Source organism: Neolamprologus brichardi, chromosome 1, assembly GCF_056152115.1.
Source record: "Neolamprologus brichardi isolate AB-2024 chromosome 1, ASM5615211v1, whole genome shotgun sequence".
NCBI lineage: Eukaryota > Metazoa > Chordata > Actinopteri > Cichliformes > Cichlidae > Neolamprologus > Neolamprologus brichardi.
The window spans coordinates 14,992,296-15,008,956 of record NC_142104.1 but is presented as its reverse complement, the minus strand read 5'-3'; the positions used below and the strand labels follow the sequence as shown (position 1 = coordinate 15,008,956).

General features: G+C 39.7%; 1 protein-coding gene across 1 annotated transcript; it reads right to left on the bottom strand.

The window, feature by feature from the left end:
• Positions 1-1,607: 1,607 nt before the first annotated feature.
• Positions 1,608-16,541, bottom strand: abcb10 (ATP binding cassette subfamily B member 10). Its single transcript, XM_006779940.3, has 14 exons — positions 15,597-16,541; positions 13,661-13,867; positions 12,512-12,714; positions 8,686-8,820; positions 8,015-8,161; positions 7,269-7,404; positions 7,084-7,179; positions 5,587-5,796; positions 5,416-5,495; positions 5,096-5,276; positions 4,525-4,568; positions 4,334-4,368; positions 4,121-4,179; positions 1,608-4,020 (listed from the first exon to the last, which is right to left on the bottom strand). The coding sequence occupies exons 1-14, from the start codon at positions 16,030-16,032 to the stop codon at positions 3,827-3,829; spliced, it is 2,163 nt and encodes a 720-aa protein (XP_006780003.1). The 5' UTR covers positions 16,033-16,541; the 3' UTR covers positions 1,608-3,826.
• Positions 16,542-16,661: the final 120 nt, after the last annotated feature.

Here is a 16,661-nt window from a genome sequence, read left to right as displayed (position 1 = left end):
AATATAGAGACTGTTCACCTGAACTCTCAATATGAAGTGAAGTGATGTCAATGCAAATGAAGGAGCTCATCATTAACCAAAATAAACCAATCAGAGAGACTTTAACAGTGGTCAAATCATGGACCTGATACATTCAAGAATAAAGGCACTTCTCAGTCAGCAACACCAAAAGCCCTGAGAGGCACCTATAGTGGATAACTACAGAATTATATCCTGTGGATATTATATTGCAAGTTAGTGCAACACTTTTATTAAACTCCTTGAATTGAGGCTGAAAATGTAATCATCCAGATACTTATGTAATATGGATGAACAAATGTGATATAATGACAGAGAACGGCAGAGCAGCTGGGACTGCTTGATTCATCATCACATGGTTTTTGCTGGAACTGTAGTGGAAAGTCAATTGAAGAGTGGGAGTGTAACAGGTTCTTTGTAAACTGTTTAAATGCTAGCGCGATGACCACTCAACTCACTCGGTTTGGTTTGGAGGTGGGCAACCCGTGTGACGCGGGGCTTAAGAGGAAGCACACCTGTCACCACGTGGCTGATTGTATAAAACATGTCCCCTCTCTCCTCTATGCTATGCATGTGGTTTTGTTTAGATTTGTTTCTGGGAGCCAAAAAGGCTATCTTTATGTTTCATGCAGTTTTGCCTGATGTATATTTGAGGATGAAGACGACTATTTCACCATTTTGATGTTATTGTCATGATTTATATTTCTCCAGTCAGTTTCTTTATTTCACGATGGTCTTCATCTGCAGACAGATCCTCCTCCTCTATGATCAAAGTTGAATTTTAGAGCTTTCAGGGCTATGACCCTTTATTCTGCTGCTCATTTGGTAAAACTCTGACAGGAGAATGTCTCATATGTAGCTGTGTAATGTTGTTAGGACTCCACTGCAGAGATTCTTTACACGTTTTGCTCTCTTGCTGGCGAGTGTCCCCTCAATGTGGGTGGAGAAAAAGTCATAACGCCACCTGCATTCACGCGGTTTACACATGAGGTCAATAGAACCTTATATAGGGAGTGTTGTGCGTGTGGTGAAATGTGTCTCACGGTTGCACATAAAACAAATAGATTTGGACCCCTTTAACAACCACTTTGAATGCCAGGTTGAACTGACCCAAACACTATCTATGTGATATAAACATGCGGGGGTTAAAAATGTTTTCCCTTCGATTTTTTAACTTTAAAACAGGTCTGTTTGACCCGCAACATAAAAGGCAGGTTAATCATTGGTTATTAATCTCTTCACAGTGTCACAGTGTCTTTTTGTCCCATCTCCCTCCCCAGATCCCCAAACCTGTTGTGGCAGACGGCCACCCCTCCCCAAGTCTGGTTCTACAGGACGTTTCTTTCTGTTACAAGAACGTTTTTCCTTCCTACTGTTACCAAGTACTTGCTCATAGGGGTTCATCTGATTGTTAGGGTTTTCTATGTTTTTTTTAACTTTACAATATTAAGCACCCTGGGGTGACTTTTGGTGTAATTTGATTCTATGGGGACTAGTAGCTGTGTATGATAACAAACCACTTACAAAAAATTCACATAAAAACTCACACACAGACAGAGCAACTTATTAGTATTTTACTTTATCTTTACATAGAAGTATCATAATTTATTGACCACAAAAAAATCATTAAAACCCACCGTGTCATATTTATATCTCATTATTTACAAGTTAGAAAAAGAAAAAGAAACTTGCAGCTGTGAGTTGTGTGAGCACATTGACCTGCTGTCAGCTGGATGTTCAGCATTTACTTTAGTGTGGAGTGAATTTACTCTGCAGCTTCTTCAGTTTAGCAAAAAAGACATTCAAGGCAACTTTTCAAGTAAACTTCGCTCTAGAATGTGGACTAACATGTCGCAATGATGTGAAACTCTAATGTGATTTGAGTAAAATTGTTTTTCCTTCTAAAGTGAAAAAAAAAATGATAAAGAAGAAACGGGTCCACAATAAACCACCTTGTGTTCAATATACTTAACAAAGAACACACAGATAAAATCCACCTGAAACACAGTCTACACGCTGCAATGAATAAATAAATAACTCTAAAAGTGACACACAAGATAAGTCACTGCAGATCAATGCCAGATTAATTTCCCCTAAAACTACATCTGCATTAGTGTCACTTATGAGCCACCTCACATCACTGCCTACAAACTGTGAGCTAAATTGATATTTTAGCCAGTTGTCATAGACAGTTTCCAACGATTAATTAGTTCATAATGGACCAGAGTGTCCAAATGTAACAAACAGCAAGTATGTGTAAGACAGCACTATAACATCTATATTAATGATACGTGATAAATTATTATACGAGTCCTTCATGTTGCTTGTTTTTTTCTCACTCACTGAAATATAAAAGGAGTTTAGTAACTAATGCAGACTTGTAATCAGTAATGTTCCAAACTACTCGTTACAAAGGTTAACTGGGCTCTACAGCGACAAATCAAAAGGAACTGTTTCTGATAGAGAAGCAGGGAATTTGGCCTCAGGACATTTACATGTCTGGGTTAAAAATGAAGGAATATCCTCTCAAACAGAATCTCAGTGAGACGTGAAGAGGGCATTTATGAACCTAATATTTATGCAAGAGTGTCATCGCTTCTGAGTCTGTCTCTATGCAACTTATAAGATTCAGCACTGTGGCTACATGTAGATGGTTGCATGTCTATAGAGAACTTAAAGCCAGCCAAGTGCACATCCAGTAAACACCCGGCTGTGCACAGAGGAGACGATTGTGCCACATAGGCAGTTTTAAGCAGCGTCATCTGTGCTCACACGTACACTCACATGTCTAAAGGTGCAATGCCGTTTTTGGCTTTTCCAAATTGAAAGGTTAAACTCTCATCTGCACTGCATAGCTTTCTGAAAACAATATAAGATGATGAAAATGTGGATTTCTGACAGTGAAATAGACGTTTTGATGATACGCAGACCCGCACAGATGCTATTGACTTGACTCCAGTGTCCTTCCTCCTTGAGACCAGCAGATCTCCAAACATAAAAGTGTCTGCTCAGCAGCCTCAGTCAGCTTTACCCTGCATCTGAACTCATTTTTATTACATTTGACAATCAAAGACAGTAGAGTTCAACAGTTTCAAGGCTATCAGTTAAATACTGAACACAAACAGTTACACGAGTGTAACTGAACTAACTGGTTTAGACTAAAACTGACAAATGTGCTTACATTAATCAAAATGTATTAAAATAGTGTTCAGTCCTGTTTTACAAGGTTGTAAACACCACATACATATATATAAATATATATAAAGCTGCTCATTTGTTTCATTAGTTCTTTAGACTCTAATATGACAGTAAAAGGCTTCAAGTCTTTATAGAAAAAAAAAATCAGCTGTAGAGAGAAAAACAAATATACATTTAGCAGAGTTGTAAAAAAAAAAAAAAAAAAAAAAATCAATCTGGACTGTTTTGGTAACTTGACCCAAAAAAAATAAAAAAAAATCCAGACGCAGACACAGTGTCACATTTAAATTCTTCAAAATTCCTCCTGAATGTCTGAATGATAGAAAACAGGATTTGAGCTTTTCCCCTAAAACTGTAGTTATAAGTCCTTTCTCTTAATCTCACCTTCTTCAACATAAGATGAGATATTTTCAAAAAATACTGAGTGATCCACATGTGATGCTATGTACGGCAGTCTTTTCAGCAACGAGACAGAAAGAAAAGCTTCAGCCTTAAATAAAATTAGATTTTTTCCAGTGGCTTCCCTTCAACTGGAGTTCAAAGGTTATCACAGACACTGACCTCGCCTCCCGATTTCTCTATCATTCACGCATCCGTGCTCCCTGTCCTATCAGATAAGTGCTCGCTGCTGCTCTTCCTGTAGAAACGCCTGTTTCTCCATCAGCTTCCTGAATAGTCCTTGCCTGTTTCCTAGCAGCTCAGTGGGCTGGCCACACTCAGCTATGCGCCGCTGGTCCAGCACAGCAACAGCGTCCGCGTTCTTAATCGTAGAGAGACGGTGAGCGATGATCACGACTGTCCTCCCTGTTAAAAGGACGACAACAGCTCGAAATAAAACATAAGTGTGGTTACGTATGTGTGACGCAACAGGAAAGGCAGGGAAAGCAAAGCGGGTAAAGTGTACCTTCCATCAGACGCTCCAAAGCCTCCTGGACAAGAAACTCATTCTCAGCATCCAGCGCACTACAGAAAGATGAAGATTAAAATATATTAATATCCATCTTTAAACTAAGTTTCTATCACAGGTTACTTACAATCTGTATTCATGTTCAGATGAGCAAACAATGACAAACAAATCAACAAATTATAATTCTTTAATCATTCCTCCGTCTCTCACCTGGTAGCCTCATCTAAAAGCAGGATCTTTGGATTCTGTGGAAAGAAACCACAAATATGATTATAAGACACCATTTCACACAAAAAGGAAATCTGGAAAAAGAGTAAAAGATTCTAGTCAAAATAAATCTACTCAAGTTTTTCGGTGAATGCAATGATTATAGATGCGTAAAACAATTACGGTCTATTTACCTTGAGTAGAGCTCTGGCTATGGCTATCCTTTGCTTCTGACCACCTGACAAAACAGACACAAGGTAATTATGTGCACAGTCAGAGTCAAGTTAGTCAACAGCAGCTAAAAACCCCAGAAAGAAATAATGAAATGATGCTCTGATAGCGCGAGCTTTCAAAAAAGAAACCTGCGCCCATTTAAGGAGTTTAAAGTCTAAGCAGTTTCTGAACAGGTAGTATCAAATATTAAAACATAAAATCATTTTGGAGTTTAAATCCATCCATTCATGATGAGAGTTTTGAACATGCTTCCTCAGTAATTAAAACAAATGAAATGAGGTCTATTGTGCTCATGTTCAGCTCCATATTTTTACTCTTAAATATTTAATTCATGGCGCTAAATATATATTTTTTAAATTTATCTTATACTGGGAGCATTTAGAGCAGTCTAAGGCACTACACTGAACTCAGACAGGGAAAGCACAAATAAATGTCTAAGGAATTGGACAGATGAAAAAAATAGTTCCTATAAGTCTCACAAATAACATTTTCTGTAGTGTCGGCTCATAAATAGTTGATTTGGTTCCTCACCTGACAGCAGCACTCCTTTCTCCCCCACCACAGTGTCAAAGCCTTTAGGAAACGTCTGGATGAAGTCATAGGCGTTGGCTACTTTGGCTGCTCTGTAGATATCCTCTGTGGTTACAGCATCTGGATCCGTCGCTCCATAAGCGATATTCTCTCTGATAGAGCAGGAAAAGAGCACCGGCTCCTGCAAGAGGGAGGCGAAAAGTGCAGCAGGGGTGAGAGGTCGTGTATTGTAACACATTATGTATTGCTTTTGCTGTATTTAACTTGTGTGGTGTGCGTTATATCTGTTGTATAAAACAAGTTGACCATTAAAGTATTACCTGGCTAACAGTTCCAATGTGACTTCTGAGCCAGTAAGGATTTAAATCCCTGATGTCATGACCGTCTATGGTGATCACACCTGAACAAAAACATCCAATGTCAAATCCACTTTATCAGTAGCTTCAAGTGTTACAGTCACGGCGGAGAGGACAGAACGAGCTTGTTCTCACCAGCATCGGGGTCGTACAGCCTGAGAAGAAGTGAAACCATGGATGATTTCCCAGATCCACTCGCCCCCACCACAGCCATGATGCTACCAGCTGGGACCAAGAGATTCAGATTCTGGAAAATGGGGGCTTCTTTACGTGTCGGGTAGGCAAAAGAGACATCACAGAACTTGAGCTGGCCTTTCAGCTGGTCTGCTGGGAGGATTTTACCTTCTGTGGAGGAACAGAGGATTTTATTGTATTAAACCAGACAAAGATTGATTTTAAACAGAAATCTTACATTTAAACACGTAAATCTGAGATGAATGTTTCTGGGAGAGATGTTTGAAATGTTAAATCGACTTGAGTTTTATAGAAGCAACTTGAAACTATCAATAAAACGTCTGAAAATTAATATACAGCGTAAACGCACTTCTACGCAACAAGGTCATACTTTGCTTATAAAAGCATCTGTACCACTTTATGGTGTTTCTGACCTACAGTTTGTTCTGGTTTGAAAAGAGCCTGAAAACTTGCTTTAGGTTATTTATTTCATTAAGGAAAAATGAAAGCAAAATGCTAAACGTGTCAGGATTTGCATTTCTGACGCTTCTCCATCTGAGAAGTTTTACTGTACTTGAAGCTCAGTTGTGGCCTGTAAATAAATTAGGGACCTGTGTTTTCAGTTCATACAACAGTGAGAGAAACATTAGCACAACTAGGCAGGTTGCTACAATTTGTTTGCTCCAGTTTGCCACAGAATTTAAAGCACACCTGACAACAGGAGCCGTTTAGCTCAAACTCGAGGAGCAGACCTGGTAGCCGGATCAGTTCGATGTTAGATTAAGTTGCCGCCACGAACAAAACCACTCGAGAGTTCTGTGGCCAGGCTAAGATCACGTACTCAGGTTTCAGAGCAGTTATTGCTCAGCTCCCCAAACAAACCAGAGACCCATTAAATTGATCGTCCCTCCTCCCCGCTCCCCTGCTGGCCTGCACTTCGTTAACCATCTCAACTCCTCTCTTTCCACGCACACACGATAAGACCTCCACATGGCCACTCATAGGGAACCAATGTAATTAAGTAATAGATAAACAATATAAACAATTAAGTTCCTGTTTTTCACTATCGACATTGGGTCCACAATGAGGAAAAAAAAAAAAAAAAAAAGAGAGACATTTTCTTTTTGATTTATAATTACAGCACAGTCTGGGCTATGAACTACCAGAGCCTTTTCTTTTATTTGTATTTATTTCTTAAAACTTTAAGCACAAAGAATCGTGCTGACTCTGACTTTATAATGTAGGAAAACTGAGAGGCACTGTTAAATTGCACTTCTTTACACTGACAGAAAGGAGAGTTTCATCTCTGGTGTAATGGACCTGGTCCAAGACTCACTTGAACTTGACTTTAGAGGTAAAATTTGCTCGGGCATTATACAAATACACTTGGAGTGAGTAGTAGTACAACATAACACGCGCAGGTATAAATCAGAATAATAAAATGTTGCGTGTACCGACCATTTAGAGGAAACTCAGGCTTTCTGTCCAGCAGCTCCCAGAGCCTGGCCCCGGCTCCAAAACCCTTCATCAGCTCAGAGTAGAACGAACTCAGACCTGCAAGTAAAACACAAAACCAGCGTGCTGTTAGCAACTGCACGTCCACATGCTACATACACTGGTATGTATGAATATGTACATCTTACCTGCGATACTGATGCCCACCCAAAAGGTGTACATGAGGAAGGATGAGAGCTCTCCCACAGTCATGTGCTGACTGGCCATCAGAAGGCCTCCTTTGTAGAGCACCGACAGGATCATCATGTTACCACTCAGACCAGTCTGAAATACACACACGCACACACACCGATCACATGTTATCTAATTAACATAACATTTGGGACCACTGCTCCTCAATTACACTGATAATCATCTATTAGGGAACCAGCACAACGAGCTAAATGTTGAGTTTTCTCACCAGTCTCTGTCTTAATGCCTGTTACAAATATTGCACATTTATCTGGTGCCTCACAACAAACAAACTCATCAGCCCTGCAATAAAAGGTAACACACAGTGCATGTTTATTGTGGACAGTGCATCACATGGTGTTGATTAAATGTTTTATATATGATCACGTTCATAAAAGAAGGAGAGTAATCCAAGCTATGAAAAGAGAAGACATGTGTGCAGGTTTTATAGACTACGTAACTGTTTAAAAGCTGTAACGCTGAACATGCTGCGTTGTGCTTTATTTAACTTTTAATGCACACAGGCTGGTTTAAATATTCTCCGTCGTTGTATGGAGAACTGAATCAAACGGTAATTATGGTGCAACATCTCCTTGATTGTGACAAGCTCAAACTATGGGGGCAAAAAGCAGAAGCTTGAGTGCAACACCTCATTTGCTAACTTATTTGATTTGCATCACTGAAAGGACACAAACGTACTCACCACTCCGAAGAAACCAGCCCGCATCACAGCCTCCTTCTTAGCCAGGCCGAGGACGCGGTCAGTCTTCTGTGTGTATTTGTCGACTTCTGACAGCTCCTTACCAAAAGCTCTGACTGTCCGCATGTTGCTGATTCGCTCCTCTGCCAACTACACACGAACGTGATTTTATTAGGACTTCACTGATTGAAAATCAAATTATCAACAAGCAAATTTACTCTGTCTGCCTATTTAATTAAGTTACCTAAGGAAGTAAAGCACTTATATCACATGTACACAAAACTAAGGATCTACTGCACAACACACTGTTATACTGACTGCCTTCAAAGCCACTTTAAAATTACATTCACCACACTTAGTAAACTATTTAAGCTATGCACTATAGTCATATATTTACATGGCTCTATATTGTAGTTTATCTTTATTATACATTTTCAGCTTATTTTTACTTTTATTGTATCCTTTTATTATTTAACCTATCAAATTATTTTGTTATATTTAATAATATTTATTTTGTGAAAAATTTAAAACTTTATTTGTAGGACTTACATGGGATCTTTTTTGAAACACTGGGTAACTACCCTTAAAAACCAAAACACTGAATCATAACAATAATCCTGGTAATATAAGTTCAAGTTGTTTAACCCAGATGCGGTGTCGGTCTGTTTTTGTACCTGTGTGGCTTGTGCGAGTGCGTCCTGTGTGCGCTTGGAGATTGAGCGAAGGTATCTGCCATAGATGACAGCAAGACCGGCCATAGGAGGAACAATCAGCAACACAAAGCTCGCAAGACTGGGCGAGACGTAGAACTAGAAGAAGAGAGAAAGAAGCGAAAACAGGAGTTCTGGTGAAGGACGTTCATAGAAAATGGTTTCACAGTAACAACACGGCTGATGACCTTTAAGAGTTTGATAAAGATGCAAAACATGAAAGAAAATATATTTATTACTCATTTACCATCCTACTTCACCAGAATACTCCACACCAAACATCAAGGGCCAACAGTGTTGGGGAGTAACGGAATACATGTACCGCCGTTACGTATTTAAAATACAAAATATGAGTAACTGTATTCCGTTACAGTTACCGTTTTAAAAGGTGGTATTTAGAATACAGTTACTTTGTTGAAATAAATGGATTACACGGCGGTACTTCCCTGTTTCATATTGTCGCGGGTCAGGCCTGTTTGGGTTTTGTTTGACAGCCATGTTCTGTCGTTCCAGGTGGCAGCGTTACGGTTGCCATGGTTACAGGGTGACGCTCTTGCTCTGTGTGTTTCCTGGGTGAGAGAGGCCTTTTTGTTGTTGTTGTGCTAAGCTAATAGGCAGAATGCTACAGGTATAGCTCTAAAGAATGTAGCATCATAGGCAGCGTAGTCCGTGCTGCAGGGAGAATGGACTGCCATACACGTTATGTGTCTGTGAGCGAGGGAGGGAGAAAAAGGAAAAGTACGAGCTGTCATCGAGCAAAAACGGGAGCTGGAAGCATGTAAATATAATAACAACCACTGCAGCCAAGAAGAGTGCCTGACGAGCCCAGTTGTAAGTAAGCTATTAAGACTCGACTGTACACCGTGTTCGTGTTTTCCTCCAAAAACAATAAGTTCAGTTGGAGCAGCCTTTCAAGGCCTCTCTCTCTCTCTAGCAAAGTTGACCCACACAACAAAGTAAAGCTAGTTTTCGGCTATGAGCCCGACACAGAACCCACTGTATTAGCCAGAGGTCCCTTTACTACGGTTCGGAGCCGCAGACTTTCAGTAACAGTAATAAACCACACAGCAATAGTACATTCACGTAGTTGTAAACAGCATGATAATATATTAAGTAATCCAAAGTATTCAGAATACGTTACTCTCATTGAGTAACGTAACGGAATACGTTACAGAATACATTTTGGGGCATGTATTCGGTATTCTGTAATGGAATACATTTTAAAAGTAACCTTCCCAACACTGAGGGCCAATACACAATCTACACCAACCACAAGAAGACAAGTGTGTTATTGTATTTTTGCGTTGTTTCAGTATTACTACTGAAAAGGTTAATCGAGTTAATCAGCAACATTAAAACCTCAGTTAAAGCTCACTTGACAAGGCAGAAAATCTTTTCTTCTTCAAATAGTAAAAGTTAAACTTGTGTTAAAATTTTAAAAAGTTGCCGGTTTCGCTCTGATCTGATTGAATCCACTGTAGAAGCCACTGTGCAGAAATCTGGGTGCATTTTTGTTGTTAAGCGTGAAAGCATTTAAATCAGTGAGGTCACAGTGACACATCACAAGACTTAGACAGCTAATGGAGCTATTGTGATCTGTGATACTGTCATCCACCCAGTTTAACAGCTGATTACGGTAATTACTTCCATTCATTTCCTTGACCATTTACGAAAAGTGGAAATACATTTACTTCCTTACAAGAAGTAAAAATGCCTGTTGTTGATCATAAACACGCGTCATGTTTTCTTTTCTTTAAAGGGGGAGAAGTTAAACCATGAAGAAAATCTTATAAAGTATGAAAATGGGCAGAATTAACTATTGATAAACCAGTTTATTAAAAGGCCAGTAAGCAAGCAACAATTTAGCAACCTCTCTGTCAAAACTCTACATGATTTATATTCACATATACACATTTTGTGACTTCAGTAATGAGCATTGTTTGTCAGAGGCGTGGCAGCTCCTCACACTCATTTCCTCATGCTAATAATTATTTTTGGTAAACCTGCTGTACAACAGTTTTATAGTCTAACAATAGCATTGTGGCCACAAGCACGCAGCAGAGAATGAGAAGCAGCAGATCAGACACAGAAAAAATAAATAACAATAATAAAAATAAATCAAAATCAGACACTTCCTTGTAGTGAAAAAACAAAAGCAGACATGCTCTGCTCCAGTGCAGCTCGATGACTAAAACACAGAGCTTTTATGTAAGAGAGAGCGTGAGAGATATACAAGGAAGGTTTTTTAAACAGGAACTACGTGACATTTCAGCTTGAAGATGACATTTCCAACAATTCTTTGCTTCCAGAAGTCACACTGATAAGAGCAAAATACTTCACCGCTGTGTGTGTGCCTTTTCAAAAGGCTCATTCTGAGAAGGATAATTATCTTTGTGGCTCCAGGACATTGACTTTATAATATTTATGTCCATAGTAATCATTACACAGTTATTTAATCAGCAATGTTTTATTCTTCCTCTCTCATTCACAGGGTTTTTCCAGGTTCCCAGCTGGTCTTCATGTAGACGTACAGTATTTTTTATATTATTTAAAATACACTTTTTTCTGTTGTCTTTGGACACTTTATGACAAAAAATATTTATGACTGAGCAACTTAAAACCTATTTGTAAAACATCACATTGTGATTTTCCTTTGGTGGAAGCCCAACTGTTTTACGTATTATTTTTTTTATATACCACTGGATTTGGTGCGTGCACTAGTGGCATATAAAACCTGACTTATAAATAATGTACAGATCTATGGATCAAGGTTCAGCTGAAAGTCTGGGATATTTTAAGAAGAGAAGATAAACTAGAGGATCATTTACAAATACATGCTGAGGTTAAGCCTAATGAAATGGATCAAGTTTGATGAAGGTCTGTCACCTTGAAAAACAGGACTTTTCCAGATATTTGAACACACCATTAGACACAGACTAGATCTTAATGACCCAATATTGAAAATATTCCTTGATGCTTACCAAAGTGATTCAAATAAGGGCAACATCTCTAAAATTTATCTAAAAGCGTTTGACCAAATAATTAAATAAATATATTCACACCATGGAATCATTAAAGAGAAATGCAGGGAAAAAAGGAGCAATTTCTTAATATCAAATGAGAACTGGTTGAATGTATTAAATTTCAGTGGAAAAAAACATATTCTCGGATAGTGAAAGAATTTGAATTGCCATATTTAATTTGTTTGTTTATCACACCACAACAGAAAGCCCATTTTGCAGGAGGAGATTCTAAACGTGGCTGTGTGGGTTCCAGGAAACCAATCACTGGCATATATTCTAGGAATGTCGGGTGATGAGGCCCTATGAGGCAGACATTCACTAATTCACTTCTCACAAAGGGCTGAAACACATACTTAACACTCATCTACCTTTGCAGCTCTCCTCTGATACACTCTAATGAATACATATTTGATATTCTTATATCTGCCTGTACAAAAAAAGCACTCACTAAAGACACTGGTTGCTCCCTAAAGCACCCACAATTCATGAGTGGATAGATATATTATATCATCACTTCGAAGTCGCTCTGAAAATTCTTCACAACTTTGTGTGTGCACTTTATCTCTCCCAGAATAGATTACATGAGACTTTCATATTTCTGTAAAAGCCAACAGAAGATATGAGATCGTACTGGCTCCGAATTTGCATTTATGAATATCAACTGCAAATAAAGATTTAAAAACAAACAAACAAACAACAAACAATAATACAGGGTTCAGATCTGACCTGAGGGACAAGAGCAACACACTCGGAGGGGATGTACTCACCATCATGCTGACACCAGCAGCTGCCTGGGCAACGGCTCTCAGCCCATCTGACAAGTTGTCTGTGATTGAGCGGCCCACCACGGCCGTGTCAGCAGAGAGACGATTTATAAGCTCGCCAGTCCTATTCTTGTCAAAGAATGCCACTTCCTGTCTGAGAATGGAGGAGAAGACGGAGGCACGGAGATTACGAACAATCTGTTGCCCTGCAGAGAGACGGGAAACGTGATCAGAGAGGGAGAAAGCAACTGCTGCTGTGCAAAATTACATGCACTTGGCCATGCCAGAAAAAAGTCTGGTTCACACTTAATTATGTTTGGGTAAGTATTTGGCCAATTGTAAATTAAATGTTCACAGGTGTTATTAATTAACTAAAGAGATAGAATAACATTTTGGGAGATTCCCTCATTCATGTCCATGCATCCATTGAGATGTTGGGTAAATCCTGTAACACACATGCTCACATCTACAGCCAATTTAGATTTCCATATTAACCTGACATGTCTTTAGAATTTGGGAAGAAGTATGAAAAAAAGCCACACAGCCTCAGCCAGACAGGAGGGTTGGGACGTCCTGCTCTTCATCCCACCCCCCAACACTCTAATGTTACTCTTGGCTGAGAAAGAAAAAGAAGCAGAGACTCCAGGAAGTCTCTGTGCTGGGATAATGGCTGGCAAAAGTAACTACAGCTTCTAAGTTTTCCATAAAACCACCTCTTTGTAGCTGTGACATTTATGTTTTTGAATAAATAAACAGGGCAAGACACGAGGCTCTCTGTGGTAACACAACCACATCAAAGCCTTCAGTTCACACTGTAAGACTGACCTTTAGATCCAACTCTTTGCAAACAATCTCTTAAATAAATAATTCTTTAAATGGTTGTTTTGGATTATTTCCCTGAACTACGAAGATTTAAGCACAGACCATGAGGAGAGAGCTCAAATTTAACTGTAGTCTCAGCTGTCCAGTTGAAAAACGATGAAATGGGGGAAAGCAAACAATCTCCAGACTGCAATGGGACATGAATGTCGATGAATATTATTCAAAGCACACAAGAGTCAGTTAAAGTCCTAGCCGTAGTTTATAATTAATTAATTTTTTAATAGTTACCCACTTAAGTGCCTTTGTTTACGTCAGGTGAGTAAATCTCACCTGAGGACTGCATGAGGTAGACTCTGGCGGCATTACACGCTCCACCACACAGAAACACCCCCGCCAGCATGATACACAGCGACGTCAACGAGGCCGTCATCGTCTCGGCGTCTGATGCACTGGCGTAAATGGTGTCAATCACTCTGCCCAGGAAGAAGGGAGCTGACATCGTTACTGCACTGGAGACAGTCAGGAAGCCTATAGCAGCTGTGGTGGATAAAACAACAAAAAAAGAGAGAAAAATCAGAACCAAAGCAAAAAATGTGACATTTTAAATATGTGTGAAAAATAAAAACCCAGGGCTAGAAATTATTAAACAAGGTCTTATCTTCTTCTTTGAAAGAGTTATACCAACACAACTACTATGGGTGGTTTTTCTAATGTCACAGATATTGTGAATGTGAGTGTGAATGGGTGAATGACTGAATGTAGTGTAAAGCGCTTTGGGGTCCTTAAGGACTAGAAAAGCACTATACAAATGCAGGCCATTTACCATTTAAACAGAGCAAAGAGGAGCAAGAAAAGTTTATAGTGGGCAATGAATACCATTTGACTTCAACATGTACAGCCGCAGTCTCGACATGAGATCAGATGAGGTTAATGTAAGCCAGAGATACTAAAGAATTGTGAACCCTAAAGAACTGCAACCCTAACCTAAAAGAAAATACAATGACCACTTTGTAAAGTACAGTGAGGTGACCTGTTGTAACTGATTACAAAAAACATGGTCAAAGTGTGGACACTGTTTCACTTCAACTGATTGTTACGCTTGCATGCACATGACATGAGGGTTGGGAAACAGGAGGACTTACGAAAATCTTATAAAACTACAAATAAACTTCCACAGAAACAGGAAGTAACCTCTTGTTTAATGTGTGAGGTCAGCTTTGGCAAGCAGAAATAGATTTGTGATTTTCTTTTCTGTAATATTTGTGCCATCATCAATCCAGAGAACAGAAGAAATGAAGTGTGCCAGAACACCATCAGCTCTGAAACTTAACCGACACGCAAAAACCTCCAGGGGAGCTTGAAGGTTTTCAGACCAATAATAATAATCCACAGCTATTTACACGACATAAGCGGGGGTTTTCCAGGCTTAAAATGGACCTAATGGTGTCAGCTATGCACATAAGCGTGAATGAGCTGCGTATGGTTAGGACAGTAAGTCTATATTGCCTTGGTTAATAGACATCTGTCCATTTTCTGACATTGCTGCCCATTTTGTGAACAAAACTGAAATTTAAACTGAGCAGAAGGCTAACACGTTTTTTGTGGGCATCAGGAAAAAAGAAGAAAAGGATCAACTTTGACAATGCTGTAAATATCCTAAAGGTAACTGATAAAGTGTGTCAGCAGATAGAGACATTATCAGCTGGGCACCAAAATCATTGTTTACAACGCTTTAGGACTCTGCAGCACATGTCACATAGCATCACTAGATTGTGGGGTTCATCATGCATATAATGTATTTGGCACTCAACATAACTAAAAAAATGAGCCGATTCCACAGTAACACATTTACTTTGGGCACCTGTTTTATTTGAAGTCTTTCCTACTGTTCAAGCCTACTATTCTTTCTTTTTTCTTTAAATCCCTAGCACTGCTTTTTTAAGTTTAAAAATACATTCACGTCATGTCAGGTTAAAAAAAATTTAATGATTGTAAATCACCTACAGCTGTCCACATTTTGCGAGTCAGTGATATTTAAATTATAAATGCAAAATCAACGTATATTTCCCACAAAAGGGAGTATCAGACACCGTTTTCTAAAATTACAATAAAAGTGACACCTTGTTTTTTATTAAGGTTAAAGCACTTTAAAAATAAGAAATGCTTTTTACTGTCAGTGAAACACCTAAAGTTAATGATCCAGCTATGTTGCTGATGATTTTTGTTAATGGCTACACCTTAAGGTAAAAGGTCACATAAAGTTTACCTGCCAGTCTCCCTCTCTCCGGGTGAGCCAGTCTCAAAATCCTTTTAACATCCTCCAGGGGGACCGTAGTGGGGGCCTGGCTTCTCTCTGTGTCCGCCTGGGTCTTCACTGATCCGGCAGGTGAGGGTGTAGAGGCCGCTGAAGAGCTAGCAAAGGCAACAGGTGTGCGAGCGAGAGTCCGGCTGTGTGAGCAGAGCACAGGGACACCCGTGAGGGGGCTGCGCGGTAGGACCGTAATGTAGGGCCTGGGAGCCCAGACAGGGAATGCCAGGGTCGGATGGGGTGATGATTTGAGCCCGGATGACTGCCTCGTCCTCCGGAGGGCAGCTGAGAAGGTCGGACGATGCTCCAGCCATAACAACCTAGAATGCATTAGCTTCAACCTGGATAGATGCACTTTGTGTGTGCAGCCTGGCACGCGTATTAAAAGACACATCGTCCTATTTCACAGCTATTTACCAGATAATATATGATACTTGATGATTCCGTCAAAAAATAAAAATAAATCTCTTTGTATTTCTTTCTCCGGACTCAGTCTTTGATGGTGCCGATGTGTTTCGGGTTCAGTAAGTCCACCAGGAGAAACATTTTTGGACATCCAGCCGGTCTGCCAACACACCGTGTCCTCCCGTACAGCTTGTAACCGCTACATTGTCGCTTTTAGACCGTTGCTGTCAATTTTATCTGTTCCTGACAGCCACCTTTTACCCACTTTATCTCTTATCACCAAACAGCTACCAACACCCCGCCTGTCGCTGTCATCTGCCGCTAAATGTCCGTTTGGCAGGCGGGTGAAATGAAAACACCAGCTGCCAAACACTGACCAACAGAAAGTCCGCTGGAAAGGATAGACCTACTTTAACGAAGAGGGTAAAAGATATAAACAAGAAAGGTGACCCTGATTTGTCTCGCGTACACAAGAAACCTCTTCCAACTCAACGCCGACTTCAATGGCTGACGATATAAACTTTCCCAGACATAACCAAACAATCCCAGATCACTCACACATGGTGGCAATCTCATAAATTCACCCTTTATAGAACATAGAAGATGTATAAAACGTTT